Source organism: Schistocerca piceifrons, chromosome 2 (assembly GCF_021461385.2).
Source record: "Schistocerca piceifrons isolate TAMUIC-IGC-003096 chromosome 2, iqSchPice1.1, whole genome shotgun sequence".
Classification (NCBI taxonomy): Eukaryota; Metazoa; Arthropoda; class Insecta; order Orthoptera; family Acrididae; genus Schistocerca; species Schistocerca piceifrons.
Window position 1 is genome coordinate 115,450,215 of NC_060139.1, and position 24,428 is coordinate 115,474,642.

Here is a 24,428-nt window from a genome sequence, read left to right on the forward strand (position 1 = left end):
GCCTTTCTACACACAACACCCATAGTTGTGGTTCTGTAGTTGAAGTCCACTCATGTACATATTTCCTGTGTGGTCTAGGGTATATGAAAGTATGGACATGGCTTGCTTGTTGAAGTGATAATTGTTCAGAAATGTAATTTTGTGACCTCTTTGCAAATATTGGATGGGGAACATCATTGTCTTCTTGTTTCCTTCCTGGTATTTACTGCTTACAATAATTTATTTGTACTAGCTTAATAATAAAAAGGAATAACGTAGTGTTTTTATTCCAGGCTACACACTGTTCAACAAGCAATAAAGAAACAAATGCTCTCAGCACAAAGTTTGAGAGAAAAAATTACTCTTGGTGGTCTGGTACCTCTCAGATCAAATGAAGGCGAGTCACTCTTTAGGCTACTGAATGTTAGCCAGTCCAAAAACCGTCGACAGGAGATTTTAAAACTTAAGCAGGAAATAGAAAAATTGAAGTTTAAAGTCTCATTACTCAGCCAAGAGAAAAGGAGAAAGCAGGAACAAGTTGTACAAATTGAAAAAACGAGTATTGCCGTAACTGAAGAAAATCAAGATCGGGGTAAAAACTGTTTTATTTCCTTTTTTAACTTAAAATAATGGTTTAAAGTAGTTGTGTTCCTTGTATTATAAAGATATTGTTATTATCACAAATGAAAGAGTGTATAGAATGTTACAAAAAGAGAACTGAAATTATGCATGCCTTTGAGCTGCTTAGTATGTGCGTGTGTGATAAGACTTTGTCCAAAAGATTAACAACATTTCCATTTTTATACACCTGTGTGTTGCTCACTCCCTGTTCTGTTTGGTGCGGAGTGGTCTGCCCTCATGAATTTATTCCATTCTTGTTTTTCCATAACTTTACCATTGATTTTAAATCTGTTACAATGGGTGATATTCATTAATCACCACTTGAATGCCCTCCTTTCAATTCAGATTTATTACCCTTAATTTTTTCTAAGATTGACTGGGAACATAGTGAACCAAAGCGTATTCAGCATTAGAAATTATGTACAACTAGCTTTGAATATAACACATTTTTTCCCTTCATTCTTAAGCAGAGACAAGGCCAGAGTGATGGACAAAAATATCTCTGATAATAGAAGAGTATGCAAAAAATAATGACATTGCATTATTTCAGTTGATACAGTAACACTAAAAAGTCATCAATAGACTCACATTCATGAAAGTAGTGTTCAGATTCCTGTCTGGCCATCCAGACTAACTGTCAGTGGTTTCTCTATATTGTTTAAGGCAAATGATGGTATGTCTCCTTTAAAAAACACATCGCTGATTTCCTTTCCATCCTTCTCCATTTCAAGCTTCTACTCCGTCTTCACCTTTGTTCCTTCTTATCTAAGAAAGCTGTTTTATGTTTGCTTTATCATAGAAACATAATCAAAGGCTTAAAACTGTAATACATTCTAAGGAATTGTCATATATAAATGTGAAGAAAACAGAGGAACTTATGACAATGTATTTCAGAATGGCCTAAAGATTATAGTATACTATTGTAACATCTTAATTCTATTATAAACATAGGAGGAAAACTGACTGGAGATGTTTGCAAGAAGTTATTGCAGTCCACATCAGAACAAATAACAGTTATACTACAATATAATGCCATTTTTTGTCGTTATTGTTAAAAGAGTGATGTTAACTGAAAAATGCCTAGAATGATGAGGTCAGTACAGATGTGATACAACCAGCAGTAAATAGGATTTACAGTGCTATGTAGTTTTCATTTGAGTGAATTAAAGGGTAGCCAATAACTACAGATGAGCAGTGATATCACTATGCCATTTTACAGAAAAGGCTTATCTTCTTAAATATTCCTGTTGTTATTCTAGAATGTTCATTTTTTTGCCCATAGAAAGATACCTGTAAGAAAAATAGTTTTTCTTATTGTCTACCATTTTGTGCCTGTAGTAATGATATCAGCTGAATTACTATGTGGTATTACAGTATCAAAAGATACAGTTCACAGAGTTCCAGGGAACTACGTTGTTGGCAATCAATAACTGATTCACAGCTTATTTATTAATTTTCAGAATATTTTCAAAATTTTCTTGTTTGTGTCACCACTGATGAATTATTTTTAAATTCCTGATCAGTTTTATTCTGTTTTCAAGTGTTTATAAATGATGTTTGCTGTTGCACTTTCAAGGAATTAACTTAATGGCCAAATATGAACACCTGTACAAAGAAACAGAGCAGTTAAAAGAATGGAGAAAGAGCTATTTAGATGCTCGGGAATCTTTTGTGCATATAAATGCCCAGCTTAATTTTCGCAGAAGGCAACTGATTTCGGAGTTAAGTTTCATATACCCAATCGTACAGGTATGTTATCGTGTTAATGTTGCTTATTGCTAGAGACTTTTAGTATTATTGGATGGTTCTGTGTTGTTTCATATAGTGCATTACTGTTAAATTGTGAACAACGCTGAACATAATAAATATAGTGTAGAATATAGATGCCACGACCAATTTGTAGTACTTTGATGCAGGGATAAACATTTAGTTCTTGTCTTACAAGAGGTCGCACCTGCCCCCCCCCCCCCCCCCCCCCCCAAGAATAAATCATGCTAATACTGTGTGAGACGATCTCTAACCTCTATAATGGCCTCATTTCAGCAAGGAAGAAAATACACAAGTTTCCTCACATATGCCATATTCAGCTGAAGCCCTTCATTGATGACTGGAGCTACCAAATTTTTGTGATACTGATCAGTATGTTTCATGCGGTGTTCGAGATAGTTCTCAGTTTCGAATGTTGAACTTTACATAGTATATTCATCAGCAAGATGTTGAAGAAAGTGTAAACTTTGTCACCAGGAATGTTGAAATAAACAATGTGGTCCACGATTGTGGTAACCTGAATGAGTGGGCTCAAGTCATAGTGTGAAAAATAAACCAGAACATAACAGTAACTCCTCTGGCATGAACCACACACTCCATACAAACTGTGGATTAAAGGCCTCACTGGGTATTTAGTGAAACTGACATCTTGCAGTTTTTTAAAACAGGCAAAATTGCAACTTTTCGGACAAAAATACATGCTTTGAGTCGACTACAGTCCAGTTTCTGTGTTGTTTGGCTTGCAGAAGACATGCAGCTTTATGTGCCACACTAGCCCAAAAGTGCATAAATAAGGCTGGTGACTCCATGTAGAAAGAACAGAATGTAGCTGAAAACTTGAAGTATTCAACATTGTTATTGTCCTTTCTGTATCTATTATATTGTCTATGAAAATAAATAGAAGGCATTATTTTCAGAATGACCCTAGCACAACCCATCTTAAACTTTCAAGTGTTTCCAGGATTCTTGCACGTACATAACCATCATTTGTGATTATTACCAGCGACTAAATTATACTCAACACATAATTTTACCTAGTGACCTTCCATTTCATTCCTTTTCTCTGCTCCATGTTACCCTACTACATTTCTCCTTTTCTTATTATCCCACTATCAAATGCCAGTCCCCCAATACAATTACATTATCACCTCCCTTATGAACTGAATAATTTCCTGTATCTCATCACACATTCTTTCAATCCAGTCTTTCAGCTGTGGGAGATAGTACGAATATGAATTTGTACTATTATGAAGAGTGTTGGCTTTGTATTTATCTTGGCTATGATAGTGCATTCTTGTGCTGTTCATAGTAGCTCACCTGTCTTCCTCACCTGTCTAACTTTATCTATCCATTTTTATTTTCATATTTTCTAGCATATACAGTGTTATAGAGATGTAATATTCCATATGCTTACCTGTAATGTAGCAGATACATTTTTTTCCCAATGGCAGCATCCTCGTGAGTAGTCTCGATGTGGAGACTAAAAGGGCGAACTATTTTACCTCTAGTACATTTTATCCAACAAGATGTCATTGTCATTAAACAGTAGAGTAGAGCAGAGCTGCATGTCCTCAGAAAATATTGTGGCTGAAGTTTCCCCTTGTTTTCAGCTCTTCGCAGTATGAAAATGACATGACCATATTACAAGGCCAAATCAGTCAAATTGTCTAGACTGTTGCCTCTGCAACTTCTGAAAAAGCTGCTGCTTCTTGTCAGGGACCATACATTAAGCTAGCCTCTCTGTAGATAGCCATCTGATGTGGCTATCTGTATGGTTGAAGCATTTGAGCTACTCCACTGCACAGTTCGTGTGGGACTTGTTATTATGTGTTTCACGAACTGTATGCCAATCTCACTAGACTGAAACCTTATTGAAGTTTTTATTTCATAGTTACAAATCTTACTTATCAATGGTAAGCTATGAAAACCTTGTAACTCCATCTGTCTGAAAAACTTGTAATTCCAGTAAGCAGTAACTCCATTATCAAAGACAGATTTGAAAGAGCATGGATTTCTTTAATCCAGCAATAACTAGACTTCTACTATGTAGCTAGACATATAGAAACATTTTCTGTGTCACTTTATATATTTTTGAAGAAACTGCTTTTGATCCTCCTATAAAATTTAACAAAATGGAGTTACGAGGTTTTCATTGCGTACCTTCGTTAAGATTTCATGAATGTTGTTAGACACCAAGTTTTAAATACACAGATCACTTTTGTTGGTAACAAACCTCTATTGAAAGCCATTACAGGTTGAAATTTATAGACAGCTAGCATGTGGAACATTAATAATATATTTTAAAAAATCATGGACCATAATGAAATCCTACAATATCATTAATTACTGATCATGTGTATGCAACAGCTTTCAGTATCAGTGTTCAAAATTTAGTCTTCAAATTAGCTGGTCCAGTTTAATAAAATTTTTGTTTGTCTTCTTAATGTACTTAGAGACTTAAGCCTGCTCTTCACCCATTTGACTCATCTTGGTCTCTTGTACCTTTGACAGGAAAAAAAGAAAAAAATTGGGGGGGGATGACAGCACAGCTCTTTGTAGCTACTCCCATTGTTAACTCCACAGTTACACTTATTTTTACATATTTGCGTGGATTTTTGTATAGAGAAATGTCAATTAGAGATACTCCATTTAATAACTTATTGTCTATAAAGGTAACTGTATAAAATAGACTTGTATGTTGACACTGTAGCTGGTTGACTGACTTATAATTTGTGATTGTCATGCTTACCTCACAGACGTTACTCTTAAAGAATGAAGGTTTCCATTTTGGGATTACATTTTTGTTTTATTTGTGACAGTACTTTTTTCAGTTAAATTTCTTCGTGTATTGACAAAGAATACTCACCTCAAAGCTTCAAAACATCCATAGCAATAAAGTAAATCTTCATTTTTCTTTCAGGCCATTTTGTTTCGTGATGATTTTGTGGAATAATCACTTCTTTGGCTGAGGGCTTTACCTGATATTTAATAAACACAATTCTACACTATTTTAATAAATGGATATCAGTAAAACTGATTTTTAAACATTTTTAAATGTATACATTTTCGAAATTAAAATGTGGGTAAATACAAGTTCATGACTACCTCAATTGGAAATTGTTTCTCTTCTAATTCTCTGTTAATGGAGCATGAGATGACCATCATATCACCTCAATGGGACACTGCTTCAAGACCCATTTTTTCCACTTTTAATGGAATGGAGGTAATGAGTAATAACATAGTGATTGAGTATTTAATTGCTCATACATCACAGAATATTGTTGCTTCCATTTTTCTAAACAGAGAGACATTTGTTTGATTTATACACTCCTGGAAATTGAAATAAGAACACCGTGAATTCATTGTCCCAGGAAGGAGAAACTTTATTGACACATTCACCAGTAGTGTACGGCCAGTGTAGGACATCGCTCCCCACACCATGATGCCGGGTTTTGGCCCTGTGTGCCTCGGTCGTATGCAGTCCTGATTGTGGCGCTCACCTGCACGGCGCCAAACACGCATACGACCATCATTGGCACCAAGGCAGAAGCGACTCTCATCGCTGAAGACGACACGTCTCCATTCGTCCCTCCATTCACGCCTGTCGCGACACCACTGGAGGCGGGCTGCACGATGTTGGGGCGTGAGCGGAAGACGGCCTAACGGTGTGCGGGACCGTAGCTCAGCTTCATGGAGACGGTTGCGAATGGTCCTCGCCGAAACCCTAGGAGCTACAGTGTCCCTGATTTGCTGGGAAGTGGCGGTGCGGTCCCCTACGGCACTGCGTAGGATCCTACGGTCTTGGCGTGCATCCGTGCGTCGCTGCGGTCCGGTCCCAGGTCGACGGGCATGTGCACCTTCCGCCGACCACTGGCGACAACATCGATGTACTGTGGAGACCTCACGCCCCACGTGTTGAGCAATTCGGCGGTACGTCCACCCGGCCTCCCACATGCCCACTATACGCCCTCGCTCAGAGTCCGTCAACTGCACATACGGTTCACGTCCACGCTGTCGCGGCATGCTACCAGTGTTAAAGACTGCGATGGAGCTCCGTATGCCACGGCAAACTGGCTGACACTGACGGCGGCGGTGCACAAATGCTGCGCAGCTAGCGCCATTCGACGGCCAACACCGCGGTTCCTGGTGTGTCCACTGTGCCGTGCGTGTGATCATTGCTTGTACAGCCCTCTCGCAGTGTCCGGAGCAAGTATGGTGGGTCTGACACACCGGTGTCAATGTGTTCTTTTTCCCATTTCCAGGAGTGTATATATGAATTTTGGCTCAAGAAAATTACTACAAATAAGTGCCTGTGTAGAATTAGTGCGCTGCTTTTAATCACTGATGAATAATTAATGTTGTGTAATAAGTACACAGATGATTAGGCAATGAACTTCTGGTTTTTGTGATGTGTTCATCTACTAACAAGCAAAAATATGAAATCTTGCTCTATGAAGCAACCACATTGTGGCAGATCCAGTACACTTTAAGACTGTACTGTTCATCTGCATCAGCCATTGTTGAGTAAATACTGATAAATGGCCCTGTCACACAGAGAAATGTATGCCCTTAATTACATACTGTGTTAAGCAGGTCTGTTTCTTTTTTTTACCAGCATGTAATAGTGTCAGTTCTTTCATTCTTTTTCTTTGCTGGCTTTTGTGGAAGATACAGAACGAAATCTTTCAGCACCAAATCTTGTTAAATGAAATTGCATTAACAATTGACAAAGCAGTATGTAAACTTTTAACAAAGGGAGAATGTTGCTATTGGCTTGGTTGCAGTTTTCATTGCTTGTGGATATAGGCTTGCCTGTCTTCCTTCATGTAGATGCCATTCGTTATAAAAGGCAATTGTTATTGCTGTAATTCTAAAAGTAAATGAGTTCAAATCAAGTACTATTAACACTCTGAAAAATGCAAATTTGTGTCCTTCCTTTTATAGGTATTACACGATAAGAAATTTTCACATGAATTTAAATTTTATATAGTGAAATTGATGGGTCATTATCAGGTTTTTAGCATATACTTGTAAACTTCACTTGGTCTACTTGCCTGTGTTTCCGAAATGTGTCTATGAAGATCTCAGAAATCTAGTATTAAATGTTACTTTTATGCAAATCAACACAAAAGAGCTCAAAAAAATGTTATTGTTTATTCTTTTGTGACTTTGATTTAGTACTTCTAAATACTTCATGGTCATTTTAAAGAAAAACTTAATTCCATTTTATCCTAACAGGAATCAACAGACAAGTTCACAATTGCTGGTGTCCATTTGCCTAATTCTGAGGACTTCGCAGGGCATGAAGAAAACACCATTTCTGTTGCTCTGGGATATGTTGCCCATGTTGTGCAGATGATTTCGGTATTTCTGCAAGTTCCGTTACGATACCCCATTATACATTTTGGATCAAGAAGCAAAATTGTGGATCATATATCAGATAAAATACCAGATAAAGACAGAGAGTGAGTAACTTATACCCCACCCCCCTCCTTACAAGGGAACCTGCCCATCGCACCCCCCTCAGATTTAGTTATAAATTGACGCAGTGGATAGGCCTTGAAAAACTGAACACAGATCAATTGAGAAAACAGGAAGAAGTTGTGTGAAACTATGAAAAAATAAGCAAAATATACAAAATGAGTAGTCCATGTGTAAGATAGGCAACATCAAGGACAATCTCAGCTCAGGAGCGCCGTGGTCTCGTGGTTAGAGTAAGCAGCTGCGGAGCGAGAGGTCCTTGGTTTGAATCCACCCTCGGGTGAAAATTTTACTTTCTTTATTTTCGCAAAGTTACGATCTGTCCGTTCATTCATTGACGTCTCTGTTCACTGTAATAAGTTAAGTGTCTGTGTTTTGCGACCGCACCGCAAAACCGTGCGATTAGTAGACGGAAGGACGTGCCTCTCCAATAGGAACCGAAAACATTTGATCGCACGGTCATAGGTCAACCGATTCCTCCACAGGAAAACATGTCTGATATATTCTCTACGACACTGGTGACGGCATGTGCGTCACATGACAGGAATATATTGTCGACCCACCTAACTTGCACACTTGTCGAATGGGTAAAAAGCTTCTTCTACCTTGCCCGATTTAGGTTTTCTTGTGGATGTGATAATCACTCCCAAAAAAGTGATGAAAACATAAGAGTTTGTCACATAAACTGCAACAAATGAATGCAATAGTTTCACAGTCGCACAGTTTTCCCTGTGCTCTGTCAAAACATATGTTTTTTACGTTTTCAAATGTTTCCATGTGTAGACCGTCAAATCCTGCATATGTCCAAGCAAATCTAAACATGTCCTGGAATTTTGGAGAGCGAAGTTGATTATGTGTGAGTGCCTGAACTTTAATAATTGTCTGAAAATAAAAAATTAAACTTTTCACTCGTGAGAAGATTTGAACCAAAGATCTCTCGTTCCGCAGTTGCTCACGCTAACCACGGGACCATGGCGCTCGCAAGCTGATACTCTCCTAGATGTTGCATACCTTGTGCATGGCCTACTCAGTTTGTATATTTTGCTTATTTTTTTCATAGTTCCACACAACTTCTTCCTGTTTTCTCGATTGATCTGTGTTCAGTTTTTCAAGGCCTATCCCCGTGCCAACTTATAACTAAATCTGAGGGGGGTGCGATGGGGAGGTTCCCTTGTTAGAAACAAGTTACAGCAGGGGTAGTCAACCTTTTCCCCTGCCGTCCACTCAGTTTCTAGTAAAATTTTCTAACCACTCACTAGTTCCGCAGTAATGGCGATTTATAAAATAGAGAAGTATTTTTACATTATAAAATTTATAAAGCAGAGTTGCAACAAGTTAAAGCATATAATAGTAATTACATACCAAATAATTCACGTGAAAATTGTATGAAAACTTGAAAACCCACGAGTGGGTGGTATGGACCAGGTTGACTACCCTGAGTTAAAGTGTTAGTAGGGACATCACTTACCATAGTGAAAAGTGCTTCAGATTAATACAGCAGCATGTGTGTGCATGCTCAAATTTTTTGGTGCACATAGTTTAGTGTAGTCCCTTGGCATGCTGGGAGCAGCTGTGTTTGACTTGCTTCATGCTTGTATGACTCGACAGTCAACTCTGGGGAAGAGGGGAAAAATTCTCCGATATTCACTCTGTAAAAGCACTTGAAGGTATGTAAAACTAAGCCACTTCATTTTATGAACTTATTCCTTCATCAAAAGCTTTAATTGCTTTGTGAAAATAGAAAACTGCTAAATTTTATTTCACGTGCCTTTTAGTACGGTAATTTTTCACAATCTATTTTGAAGAATGTAAATAGTTAAATTTCTTGCACATGCTAGTGTGAAATCTTAGCCTCTTAACAAACCATTTACCTTTGTAGTCTTTGTGAAATAATGCTATTTATGTAGCATATAAACCTGATTTACAAATTTGTGTTGAAAAAGTGTGATAACGTGCAGCTTACCAATTGCTATGTTCCAGGCCACACATTCTGGCAAGTGAAATATAGATAAAAGTACAAAGAAGTTTTTGAAATGGTAGTGACACTGATTTATCATCTTTCAGAAGTAGACGTGAGTTATTAAGCTGCGCCAATGCAGCAATCACAAACTGACTGAGTTCACATAAGTTTAGTGTAATGTCAAACCCTGCAAGAGAGGAAAACAAATTACTAGCATTCATTGCAGGCTTAGTATTGGACCCTCATATGATTTTAATCATCCATGTTCAGAAAACTTCAAATACATTCAAATTTTTCCCTCAACAATGGCTGATTACACTGGAGGATTCTCTACTAGTCATATAATAGCCCAAACATTATATCATAGAAGCAATTGATTCTTGTCCATTTCTTATAATGTTGCAAAAACAGATCGACCCAAGCCCTTCCTGCCTCTCTTTGTTAATGGACCTTGTAGACTACTACTTGTCGCCAACTGGTAAGCCAATCAATGTAGGGCATCACATGTGAAGACATAAAATTTCTCTTCTATGTGAAGTTGGAAAGACACTTGTTCCTTTCCCAGTTCTGCACTGGATACAAGTTTTCTCTCAATTTTCTGTGAAATTTTTTCCTAAATGCTTGCAACACGACTGTGGCATGTTAAATATTTTAGCAGACTTCAGTGTATGTATATAGTTCTATTTCTGATGGCATGAATTGCCTTGGTCATATTTATTTTGTTCCATTTCCTCCTTTTTTCCTGCATGGTATATTTTGGTTTTGTTTTTGGCAGTCTAGAACAGAAACGGTACAGGTTAATCATGTTGACAATGTGGTACAAAATCTGACAGTGGCCTAAGAGCATTCATACTTGGAACCAGCCTTGCCCAAACATACGTGTGTGTGTGTGTGTGTGTGTGTGTGTGTGTGTGTGTGTGTGTGTGTAGGTGCGCGCGCGCGTTTTACTCTTCATAGATAATTTCTGGAGTATAATTTTGTTGTTGACATCGTATCTGAGTAATTTTGAGGAACTTTATAATATCTTACCCTTAATTGTAAAAGAACTGCAGCTATGATGTTTTTAAGAGATGTAGATAGTAAGTTATGCAGTATTTGTAGCCTGCCTCAAGCAGTAACAGTAAAATTTCTCCATGTCATAGGTTCCCATTATTTTCAAGAGGAAAGGACAAACTTCAGTTCAATTATGGTGTTTATTTATTAAATAAGAACATTGCTCAACTTAGATGGTATTTTGGCTTACCAACACAGGATCTTAGAGCCACACTACCAAACATGGCAGCACTTCTTCAGCTTGGTCCAGGAGCTAACAAGTAATTGTTTATAATTGTTTTACTATTTAATTTAGGTTTTCTTCTTTTTGTATGAAACTTAGCTTCACTTACCAAATAGTGTAACGTAGATCTGTACTGTTTTGTGAACAGAGGCCAACTCTGGATATCCAAGAAATTAAATGACAGTCAGGGAAATAACTTGCTGTAAGATATCTCTCTCTCTCTCTCTCTCTCTCTCTCTCTCTCTCTCTCTCTCTCTCTCTGTGTGTGTGTGTGTGTGTGTGTGTGTGTGTGTGTGTGTGTGTGTGTTTTCTATCATATGTCACATTTATGAAATGTGCCGTGCATCAGCTGATAGTTTTAAATTCCTGCTGTTAGTCTTAGCTTAGGCTTCAAGAATAGTAATAATTAATGTGCTTAAGTCTTTTATGCAAAATTCAGACTTTTTACATTTCTCAGTAGACAGCGGATATGAAACTGAAGTGTCCAGTTATTATTATCTTCACTTTGTATATTTGTCAAAAAATTATATATGTAAAACAGTTGATTTATCACAATGGTCTGCATTTTCACCATCACTGACTTTACAGTGCATATGTTTATAGTGAAAAAGAGCATATTATTTTGAATAAACCTTGTCAACACATGGCTGCCAAGGTATGGTGACATTTTGTGACTTTAAGATACTTGGAAGTTTTAATTGAGCTGCGATTGTGTATAATTTTGAAGTATTAACATTGCAGCATCATGTATTCTGATCCGAAATGTATAAAGACTGTCCTGAAACTCTTTAAAAAGCAGGCCCAATGTAAATTTTGCTGCAAATTACACGTAAATGTCAGATAAATGTACAAAATGCTTATGGCCATTATTGACTGTCCAGACATACACTGAAATGTATTTATGTGGCTGAAATGGAACATACACCATAAATTATCTCATGGAACATGATTGTAAAATACAATCACAGAACTGTACATGATTTATAACTGTGGAACTCTATGAGCTGCAATCAGTCCATAAACATCATAACATGGAAGTTAATAATATCGTTATATGTCCCTGGTGAATCTCCCTCACCTCACTGAATTTTGTATGCTCATCTGCAAAGCATCATCATTTTTCATATCTTGGACAAATGTCACATGAAGAAATACACATGGTGCCTCACGAAAGACGCCAGGAAGGGGTCCACAGGTCACGCGGCATGGCCTCTGGCTGCCGCCATGCCCGACTCTCATACACTAATCTGCCAGTAGGCGGCTGCCTGTGTGCTTCCCCTGAGTTAAACTTAAACAATGTTGCTGTCTAATTAACTTCAGGTTACCTTTATTTACAGTAGGTGCTCAAATGATGATCCTCTTTGGTAAGAACATCCTGACATCTCCTAAACATAGTAACAAACACTTCTCAAATTTCAGCTGCCGAAATCATGGAAATGGCTAGCTGAACCTTGTCTTCCAACTCTTCAAGTGTGTGGGGGTTGGTTGCATACACCTTGCATTTTAACATTCCCAAAGGTAAAAATCGCACAGATTTAGATGTTGAGAATGAAGAGGCCAGTCAACTATCCTGTCATCAAAAATACTTTGTAGTGCTGGCATAAAAACATTGGCAACATGTGGTCTTACATTGTCCTGCACGAAACAACCATACATCTATTTGTAAGGTGTTAGTTCTTGGAAAAAAGGCTGCAGTATATTGCTCACATACCTGTCAGAATGTATTTTTTTGTGAAAAGAGATTGCTCCAATAATTTGTCTTGCACTAATTGTTCACCACACTCCTGTTTTCACCTCGTGCAGAAGTTGTTGATGTAATTCATGAGGATTTTCGGAGCTCCATTGTCAATTGTTCTAAGAATTTATGTACCCTGACAAATGCAGCTGTGCTCCATAAAGAATAAAAAAGAGGCATCTCAGGATCAGCTTTCTCCTCGTGCATAGACTGTAACAGCCAGCTGCTGTAATAATGTCAAGCAATAGTGTCTGAGTTCCTCAGTTGATGCACTACTGTAATTTTGTATGGTTTCAGTTTCAGTTTGTGCACAGGTATGTGAGTAGATGCTCTTGACACACCAATCTGAAGTGCCAAATGGTGTAGGGATTTTCACTAGCCTCTTTCCAAGGCTTCCCCTGTCTCGTGTAATTTATTTTCAGTTAAAACACTACATTTTCTATGCCTTCATTTGTGTAACACAGATCCAGTCTCTTGAAATTTCTTCACTAATATGCGTATCATCAGATCATTGGAAACATTCACACCAGGAAATTTTCATATGAATTCATGCCAACATACCACATACAATTCAGTTTTTGTGTAGTTCAACACAAGAAATATTCATTGATCCTTTGTGTATACGATACCAAATGGAAACATGATAACAAACTCAAAACAAAACACCCGAACACTCCGTCGCACAGTGTAGAAGACATTTGCACAGTGTTTTTGTGTGAGGCTGGGCCCAGCGATGTCCAGCAAGAATATTTGAAGGGATTAAACTTCACAAAAGAGAGAGAGAGAAAGAAAGAAAACACCAGTACACTCAGTCGCACAGTGCAGGGGCCATGCGCAAGGTACTGGTGTCTGATAACTATGCATACTGCCTACCAGCAGACGCAGCAGCAACAGCCGGTAAACACATAGTGTGACCCATAGACCCCTCCCAGGCATCTTTCATGGTACACCCTGTATAACCAGCCACTTTTTACACAGGGTGTTACAAAAAGGTATGGCCAAACTTTCAGGAAATATTCCTCACACACAAATAAAGAGAAGAAGTTATGTGGAAATGTGTCCGGAAATGCTTAATTTCTATGTTAGAGCTCATTTTAGTTTCGTCAGTATGTACTGTACTTCCTCGATTCACCGCCAGTTGGCCCAATTGAAGGAAGGTAATGTTGACTTCGGTGCTTGTGTTGACATGCAACAGATTTTCTGTGAACGTTTGGGCAGGCATTGTTGGTGATGTCTTGATTGGGCCCCATGTTCTTCCACCTATGCTCAGTGGAGCATCTACTCACTAATATGCGTATCATCAGATCATTGGAAACATTCACACCAGGAAATTTTCATATGAATTCATGCCAACATACCACATACAATTCAGTTTTTGTGTAGTTCAACACAAGAAATATTCATTGATCCTTTGTGTATGCGATACCAAATGGAAACATGATAACAAACTCAAAACAAAACACCCGAACACTCCGTCGCACAGTGTAGAAGACATTTGCACAGTGTTTTTGTGTGAGGCTGGGCCCAGCGATGTCCAGCAAGAATATTTGAAGGGATTAAACTTCACAAAAGAGAGAGAGAGAGAGAGAGAGAGAGAGAGAGAGAGAGAGAGAAAACACCAGTACACTCAGTCGCACAGTGCAGGGGCCATGCGCAAGGTACTGGTGTCTGATAACTATGCATACTGCCTACCAGCAGACGCAGCAGCAACAGCCGGTAAACACATAGCGTGACCCATAGACCCCTCCCAGGCATCTTTCATGGTACACCCTGTATAACCAGCCACTTTTTACACAGGGTGTTACAAAAAGGTATGGCCAAACTTTCAGGAAACATTCCTCACACCCAAATAAAGAGAAGAAGTTATGTGGAAATGTGTCTGGAAATGCTTAATTTCCATGTTAGAGCTCATTTTAGTTTCGTCAGTATGTACTGTACTTCCTCGATTCACCGCCAGTTGGCCCAATTGAAGGAAGGTAATGTTGACTTCGGTGCTTGTGTTGACATGCAACAGATTTTCTGTGAACGTTTGGGCAGGCATTGTTGGTGATGTCTTGATTGGGCCCCATGTTCTTCCACCTATGCTCAGTGGAGCACATTATCATGGTTTCGTACAGGATACTCTACCTGTGCTGCTAGAACATGTGGCTTTACAAGTACAACACAACATGTGGTTCATGCACGATGGAGCTCCTGCACATTTCAGTCGAAGTGTTCGTGTGCTTCTCAGCAACAGATTCGGTGACTGATGGATTGGTAGAGGCGGACCAATTCCATGACCTCCACGCTCTCCTGACCTCAACCCTCTTGACTTTCATTTATGGGGGCATTTGAAAGCTCTTGTATACGCAACCCCGGTACCAAATGTAGAGACTCTTCGTGCTTGTATTGTGGACGGCTGTGATACAATACGCCATTCTCCAGGGCTGCATCAGCGCATCAGGGATTCCATGCAACGGAGCATGGATGCATGTATCCTCACAAACGGAGGACATTTTGAACATTTCCTGTAACAAAGTGTTTGAAGTCACAGTGGTACATTCTGTTGCTGTGTGTTTCCATTCCATGATTAATGTGATTTGAAGAGAAGTAATAATATGAGCTCTAACATGGAAAGTAAGCATTTCCGGACACATGTCCACATAACATCTTTTCTTTCTTTGTGTGTGAGGAATGTTTCCTGAAAGTTTGGCTGTATCTTTTTGTAACACCCTGTATAACTTTATTTATGCCAACATGTGTTTTTGGTTTTCACCTACCTTCATTCAGTAGCATAATACATTTACATCTTCAACAAAGTATTATGCAAACTGCAGTTGGACAAAAACCCGAAATGCCTCTTTGCATAAATAAAGTTATATAAAAAGTGGCTGATTGCTATATTTCTTAAAGAAATATAATCCATAGCAATGAACCACAACCACCATTAATGGATTCATTAGTATATCAGACTTTGAATGGGGAATGTGTCAGGATATGTGCAGACTAAGGAAGCAGTGGTACACCTGACCTTCTCAGAATAAGATGTTGCATGTTGCTCACTTTTGTGACTGAACATTGTTGTGCTGAAATATGACTTTTATCTGGAAGAGCGACAGTATTGTAGGATCTAAAATTTCCTGATGTATTAGGTAATGCCAGATTATTCACTTGCAGCAAAATAGGGAATGCACCCAATGTTGCAATTTTCTACCTGCATGACATGTTCTGGGAATTCATAAATATAGGATAAAAAAATACAATTGGGCCAATACTCCCCTTGGGACTCCTATGTTTAGCATCTGAAGAATGTTTCTTTTCGCATTCAAGTTTTCTATAAGTCTGTGATATTTCTATATCTCTGTGTTTCATGAGAAAGAACTGGGATCGCTCGTTTACTACCCCTCATATTCCTAGTTCCTCTAATTCATGAATAAGTATTTTGTAGTCTATCATGTTGATCCCCTTGATCAAATCTGCCACCTCTATCCAGTGTCTCTATTATGTTTTTAGAAATTTCCGCTATTGCTGATTGTGTACTACTTACTGCCTTGTCTGAATCCAAGTTGTGATTTCGTTACTAATTTATACACTGAAATGCCAAAGAAACCGTTATAGGCATGCGTATTCAAATACGAAGATATGTAAACAGTCAGAATATGGTGCTGCAGTTGGCAACACTTATATAAGACGACAAGCATCTGCCGCAGTTGTTAGATCAGTTACTGCTGCTACAATGGCAGGTTATCAAGATTTAAGTGAGTGTTATAGTTGGCACACAAGTGATGGGACACACCATCTCCAAGGTAATGATGAAGTGGGGATTTCCCATATGTCCATTTCAAGAGTGTACCATGAATATCAGCAATTCAGTAAAACATCCAATCTCAGACATCGCTGTGGCCGGATAAAGATCCTGCAAGAATGGGACTAACGATGACTGAAGAGAATCGTTCAACATGACAGAAGTGCAACCCTTCCACAAATTGCTGCAGTATCAATGCTGGGCCATCAGCAGGTGTCATTGTGCGAACCATTTATTGAAACATCATCAATGTGGGGTTTCAGAAGCCCACTTGTGTACCCTTGATGACTGCACAACACAAAGCTTTACGCCTCACCGGGGCCCATCAAGACTGGCATTGGACTGTTAATGACTGGAAACACGTTGCGTGGTCAGACGAGTCTCGTTTCAAATTGTATTGAGCGGATGTACATGTACAGGTATGGAGACAACCTCATGCATCCATGGAGCCTGCATGTCAGCAGGGGACTGTTCGAGCTGGTGGAGGCCCTGTAATGGTGTGGGGTTGTGCAGTTGGAGTGATGTGAGACCCCTGATGAGTCTAGATATGACTCTCGTAGGTGACACATACGTAAGCATCCTGTCTGATCACCTGCATTCGCTCATGTGCATTGTGCATTACAACGGATTTGGGAAATTCCAGCAGGACAATGTGACACCCTACATGTCCAGAATTGCTACAGAGTGGCTCCACAAATGCCCTTCTGAGTTTAAACACTTCTGCTGGCCACCAGATTTGCCAGATATGAACATTACTGACAATATCTGGGATGCCTTGCAACATGCTGCTTAGAAGCGATCTCCAGCCCCTTGTACTCTTACGGATTTATGGACAGCCCTGCAAGTTTTCTGGTGTCAGTTCCTTCCAGCACTACTTCAGACGTTAGTTGAGTCCATGCCATGCCATGCTGCAGCACTTCTGCATGCTTGCAGAGTCCTACACGATATTAGACAGGCATACCAGTTTCTTTGGCTCTTCATTGTATTTATTATGTTGGGCCATAAGTCTATCGTTACTTTCTCTGTTACATTTGAAAATGTGATAATGAAAGTGGTCATAGTTTCCTGTTTTGATATGACCTTTCTTGTGTAATGACAGAACCCTGGCTTGCGTAAAGTACTCAGCTGAATGATTCATTTGTAATGTATGTTAAGGCTCTTTTTATGCTGTCTATGCATGCTTGAGTGCACACAATGGAACTTCACCTAAGCCTGGAGATTTTTTATTTTTTTAACTTGTGCACTACATTTCTTACTTCCTGCTCTGTAGCAGGTAACACTACCAATGAGTTCAATGAATAGCTTCTGGAATGCAATGTGTAAGATTCTGGAAAGTTCTGTTGAAATGATAGTGAAGTAACTGTTTATGAAAGTGGCCAGTTTGCTCAGTTTAAAGATAACAACATGAAAAGGATTGTTTATGACATGCATTACTTCCATATGGTTGGCATGAAGATATAACAAAAACTGTAAAAGAAAATAAAAGCAGGAAAGTTGTTTGTTGATATGCTTATCGAGTTAGTAGAGACTGAAGCAGATGTACTCTTATGAATTTCTAATAAGTCTTTGACAGTAAACAGTGACATTCCAGAAAATTGGAATAAATTGTTTACTACGAGGAAGGTTGTGATAACTGTACGTAGTAGAACTTGTTAGTTGTGCCAGTAACTCTATAGTGAAGTTGGATCACAGGGTAATAAAAAAGAGGATTGGAAAGAAAAATAAGATACTGAAGAATAAAGTGATTTATGAGCCAGCAGGTCATGCCTACATAATATGTTTGTCTTGAGGCGGCAAGTTGAGAAACAATTAGAAATGAATGTGGATTCCCATTTAAAGGGAAAGTAGCTAACAACATTGTACCACCGTATAATTGCCAAAAGTTTTGGATGAATCTGAAGTTAAAAATTATATGTGAAAGAACTATACAAGCTATACAAAATAAAAATTTCATTAGTCATCCCTCTTGATTCAAATTTATGTTCAAGAAACTCTTGAAAGAAAACTGAAAAAGGGGCTATGTAAATAAGCAAAATTATCCATATATTCTCTCATTTGCAGACATATGAATTCAGTCACCTCAAATGAAACAGGTATAAACAGAATAATGAATAAACTATTGAAGGAATATTCAAGTTAGGGTCTAGTTGCAAATATTAAAAAAAAGGAACATTTGAAAGTTGATCCTTCAAATTTCAGGAGTGCAGCTCCATTTCTTCTTCTTCTTCTTCTTCTTCTTTTTATAATACTTTAGCTGCATGCCTTTCAGCTATCTTCAAAGTGAGCTGACAGACTGAAGCTACAGTATATGTTCCATCAATTGAAACCACTGATACATGAATGCCACAGATGACAATCAGCGGCAAATAGTACGCATATATTGTATCTGTGACTGTGCAGTCAATCGTTGCTTGGATAAGGATGTAATCATCATTAGCTGCAGTGTAGTAGCACGAAAACATGAAGATGCATATTTGGAAGTTGATGGAAACCTTGTAAACCTATCTCCAGAACACACTAATTTTAAAGGACTTAAGCAATATGGTTGTCTTGGAAACAGGACATTGAAAGTAAAGGCAGTAATAGTGGGACATTTAATGGGAATGGAGCAGTTTGTCATGGCCTGTGCCTTATATCAAAATATACATACCTTCCAAGTTTTTAACATCTTGTCTTTTTTGTTTAACTTACTATACTGCCAACATGAGTAACTTAAAAGTAGATATCCTTGGAGTAGTGAAGCAACTTAAATAAAGCAAGTCTTTCAGTCCAGACTGCATACCAGTTAAATTCCTTTCAGACTATGCTAATGGAATACCCCCATACTTAGTTATCATATACAACCACTCACTTGGTGAAAGATCTGTACACACAGAGTGGAAAGTTGCACAGGCCACACCAACAGTCAAGAAAAGTAGTAGGAGTAATCCATTAAATCACAGACCCATATCATTAATGTCGATATGCAGCGGTCTTTTGGAACATATATTGTGTTCAAACATTATGAATTACCTCGAAGAGAACATGAAGATGCATATTTGGAAGTCGATACGGGTTTATAAAACACAGTTCTTGTGAAACACAACTAGCTCTTTAGTCACACAAAGTGTTGAGTGCTATTGACAAGGGATTTCAGATTGATTCCATATTTTTAGATTTCCTGAGGGCTTTCGACACTGTACCACACAAGTGGCTTGTAGTGAAACTGCAAGCTTATGGAATATCATCTCAGTTATGTGACTGGATTCATGATTTCCTGTCTGAGAGGTCACAGTTTATAGTAACTGACAGAAAGTCATCAAGTGAAACAAGTGATTTCTGGCATTCCCCAAGGTATTGTGAGAACACTCTGTTTTTCCTAATCTATATAAATGGTTTAGGAAATAATCTGAGCAGCCATCTTAGGTTGTTTGTAGATGATGCAGCCATTTATTGTCCAGTCAAGTCATCAGAATATTAAAACAAATTTCAAAACAATTTTGAAAAGATATCTGTGTGGTGCAAAAATTGGCAATTGATCCTAAATAATGAAAAGTGTGAGGTCATCCACATGAATGCTAAAAGGAATCTGTTAAACTTCAGTTACACGATAAATCAGTCAAATCTAAAGGCTGTAAATTACAGTTAGGAATTACAGTTACAAACAACTTAAATTGGAAGGAACACACAGGAAATGTTGTGGGGAAGAAAGGCTAACCAAAGACTGTGTTTTATTGGCAGAACATTTAGAAAATGTAACAGAACTGCTGAAGAGACTTCCTACACTATGCTTGTCCGTCCTCTTTTAGAATACTGTTGCATGGTGTGGGATCCTTACCAGATAGGACTGACAGAGTACATTGAAAAAGTTCAAAGAAGGGCAGTACATTTTGTATTATCGCAAAATAGAGGAGAGAGTGTCACTGACATGATACAGGATTTGGGGTGGACATCAATAAAACAAAGGCGTTTTTTGTTGCAGCAGAATATTCTCATGAAATCTCAATCGCCAACTTTCTCCTCCGAATGTGAAAATACTTTGTTGATGCTAACCTGCATATGGGGCAACAATCATAATAATAAAATACGGGAAACCACAGATTGCACAGAAAGATATAGGTGTTCGTTTTTTCTGTGTGCAGTTCGCAATTGGAATAATAGAGAATGATTGTAAAGGTGGTTCTATGAACCCTCTGCTAGCCACTTAAGTGTGATTTGCAGCGTATCCATGTAGATGTAGGTGGAGATAAATTCCAATTTGGTAATGAATGAGAGATGACAGAGTACTTGGTTGTAGAAGACAGTCATGGTAATCTTGGTGGAACCTGATTTAATTTATTATAAATGGTTCTGAAACTTAAAATCAACTAAATAAAGCAGACTCTCACACATTGACAACATGGCATAACAAACACAAAAAATGCACTTGAGAATGGGAATCATTTCCCGAAACGCGTCGTGCGAAAAATAAAAATAAAGAAAATCGTGACTGGTAGCAGATGAGTTATTTATAAACAAACCTATTACTTGATGGAACCTTCCTGTTCACTTTGTCCTCTATACATTAGTCATTTCGAATATATTTAATCTGCATCTTGTAGTACCACATAGGTGCCCGACAGGTGTTTTGTACTGTGAACCATTTTCTGTAATGCACTGGGGGAAGCAGCCTCAAGTAGGAAACTTGTCCTGACCATCTCAACTGTTGACCATGCACTGGTATTATCCCTTTCTAGGACCTGGATGTTGGTGGTTGGTTGTCTTTATTGATTTTTCATGAGTAGTCTGAAGTTTGAGCTGATGAAAGTGCTCAGGCTTTTTGATGTCTTGGTAGTGATGCCTTCAGCCATGGACTGAGGACACAAAAATATCTTTTTTTATGGTGGACACTTTGTTAGTTATATTGTGGGAGAAGTGATTCAAATCTGTAGCCTAGGTACTTTTCCAGAAAACAGTTGCTAATATTGCTCTTTTGAAAACTTTAAAATGTATATGCCCTTACATTACAAGTTGTTACAAAGACTCCGATATTTGATAGATTCAAATATTGACCACTAGATCCTGAAATAGGTTAGATTTAAATTTAATTTTTGAGTACCATTAGATTAAACTATATGAACCTGCTAAAATTTTTAGGATGTTATATTAGAACAAATAGGTCAGTAAGCTAATGCTTGTTGTTAATTGGATTTTGAAACAGAGTAACTGTATTTTAGTGTGCTGATACCTTTTTGTTTGTGTAAAATGTGCTAACTGGTTTTCATTTTATATTTAAATAAATATAATAAATGAGATGTCGGCATTTCAGGTTTCTTAAAATATGTTTCGTTTCTTTTCAGCTTTGACATAACCCATCATGCAGTGTCAAGTTCCTCATTGGATCTTCGTAGCTCCTCCCAAAATATAAGTTCACCTGGAAGTGTCCAAACAGTTTTTCGAAAAGGGCATAGGGTATCAAAATCAATGGGCAGCACAGAACTTCATTTTCAGGTTCCTGCGCAGTCAAAAGTAATTTGTTCCGTCCACCAGAATGGCACTACTGCCAGAAGTGATACTCATGTTGGTGGATCGTCAACTACACCCAGTACTCTCAGTTATTCCTTAGATAAAGGCTTAGATGAATACCATGAGATGAAGAAGTCAGAGGATGGCAGGAAAACAGTTTCAGATTTCCGTGAGGAAAGAGTCTGTGGAAACTTAGGCCATGTTGGCTCTGAACCCATCCTTTCTAATAAGAATAAATATCATAATGCTATGGTGCAAGAGCCTGAAGCAACCAGTTCAGCTGATGAAGGCCAGAAGAAATTCTTACAGAATTGGCAAGCTCGTGGTCCTGCTCCTATCTGTTCTGATGATGATGCTGATGTTCTACAAGCAATTCAGTTACCATCAGAGCTGAGTACTGGAAACTTAGCAGGTGAAGTAATGAGAGAAAGGCACAGCACACAACACAATGAAGATTTAAAAGAAGAAACTGTGAATGGTGATGTTGTTAGTAGTATCCTTGTATCACCAGTGTTGAAATCTATCTGTGTAGACAGTTTGTGTAACAGTTTAACAGCCAATGAAGGCAGCAACCATGTTGAAGTGGATATGACTGAAAAATATGATGTCTCTTGTCCAAATACTGTATTAACTTTGGAACAGAACAGAACACCTGGAGTCCCTGGTCCAGGGATGTGCGAGAATAGTATGTATTCACACAGTGCATCTCTGTCAGATGATGTAAGTATCTTGTCCACAACAGTGTGTCCCCTTGCTGACATTAAAGCTGTTTCTGTTATTAATGAAAGACTAGATTCTGAAAGGTCAGAAAATGGCATTTCATTGAGTGAAGCTTGTCCTGTGGTTGGAGAAACTTCACTTGTTGACAACATGTTTGAAAATGTTACTGTTCGGACAGAAGCATTAGCTAGTCGCTCTGGAAGTTTCAATTTGGTACGATCAAGGCATAGCAGTATGATTGATGACTGATATTTGCCATTTAACTGTAGAATTATTTGAAGCATTTTTTTTTTCAAATAATGTGTCTGAACTGTAAATAGCATTTGCAATTGTAAAATATTTATTTTGTAATTATGTATCAATGTGGAGTCCAATTTATTATAGGTTGCAAAGAGAAAAGTGTGTGGTGTTCCTAAGAATGGCTGCTAGATTTATTTGAAGAGGGTTACACACTGCAACTGTAAATGTCAGTGTTTTGTTTTTCTTATGTTATAACATTTATTTGTAACTATTCAGTACTGACCAACTGAATAGTTCCTCAAGCAAAATCTATTATGACATAATGATTATTATTGTTAATAGCTACTAATGTTCCAATAAAAAGTAAGAACATTTTTAACAGAACTTGAGAGAAAAGACTGTACTAGGCTTCTTGAAAAATAAATTTAAAAAAGTTCTTTTTTCTTCATAAATTCATGCTGTGTAAGTGTTTTATGGTATTTTATTAATAAAGAGAAGTCAGACAGACAAGTGATATATTCATATTAAGAAATATGAATGGAAAATACTTATTAGAAGGCATAGACAATGCAGCACTGAAGGCACTTTATTAATTAAATAGTAACAAAGTAAATACTAAATAACTCCTGAAGCAAGGCCTGAATTTTAAAACCACAGGTCCTATCTGACAAAGAGTAAGGAAAGAATGGATTGCTACATAGGTAAAGATGAGATGTTTAGTGGCAGACATGCACAATGAAGTTACTGCTATACTTTTAGCTCTCAGCCAGTGCTTTCTTTAGAAAAGAAAACGTGCACACCTTCACACATGCAAGCCCACCTCACGCACACATGACCACAATCTCAGGCGGCTCTTAGCCATGTTGGACTTGTCAAATACCTACTCTGTTTCTCCTGATCCTTGCAATGGAAACACTTATTTTACCACCAGTCTCTCCAACCAAAACCGACCTAATCCCAACATGGAACATTGCCTCTCTCAGTTCATACCATCATCCAACCATGATCCTCTCCCCATCCCACCTAAGCACCCCTGATCACCTTCCAGGAATTCCTTACCTCCAGCGTGGCCTTATCATCCTTCCGCACACCCATTCCTAAGCACACCATCCTTTCAGCAGGAGAAAGGACAGCCACACACAGCCTCAAAACAATCCTGAACTAAGCATCCTACCTGCAGACACAGGTTCCACGACCATCTGGCAGAAGGCCTCTGCCAAGTGTCTGACTCCTACACCTATAAATTGTGCCAATGATCTTACCCTAGTAGACCAACATAACCTCTAGTCCCTGCTTAATGCCTCAAACCCTTCGTAGAACCTGTGCACTGAATACATTTCCCTCCTCACCCCTATGGCACCACATACACCCACCTTCTACA

The 24,428-nt window shown here is 38.3% G+C and overlaps 1 protein-coding gene across 2 annotated transcripts in view; it reads left to right on the top strand.

Annotated features, from left to right (window-relative positions):
• Nucleotides 1-23,483, top strand: part of LOC124777281 (UV radiation resistance-associated gene protein) — a 103,608-nt gene extending 80,125 nt beyond the window's left edge. For both annotated transcript variants that reach the window (XM_047252624.1, XM_047252625.1), the window contains 5 exons: nucleotides 273-571; nucleotides 2,177-2,349; nucleotides 7,606-7,832; nucleotides 10,951-11,121; nucleotides 21,922-23,483. In XM_047252624.1, coding sequence (XP_047108580.1) covers nucleotides 273-571; nucleotides 2,177-2,349; nucleotides 7,606-7,832; nucleotides 10,951-11,121; nucleotides 21,922-23,056 — 2,005 coding nt within the window. In that variant the 3' untranslated portion in view covers nucleotides 23,057-23,483. The remainder of the gene's footprint in view (nucleotides 1-272; nucleotides 572-2,176; nucleotides 2,350-7,605; nucleotides 7,833-10,950; nucleotides 11,122-21,921) is intronic.
• Nucleotides 23,484-24,428: the final 945 nt, after the last annotated feature.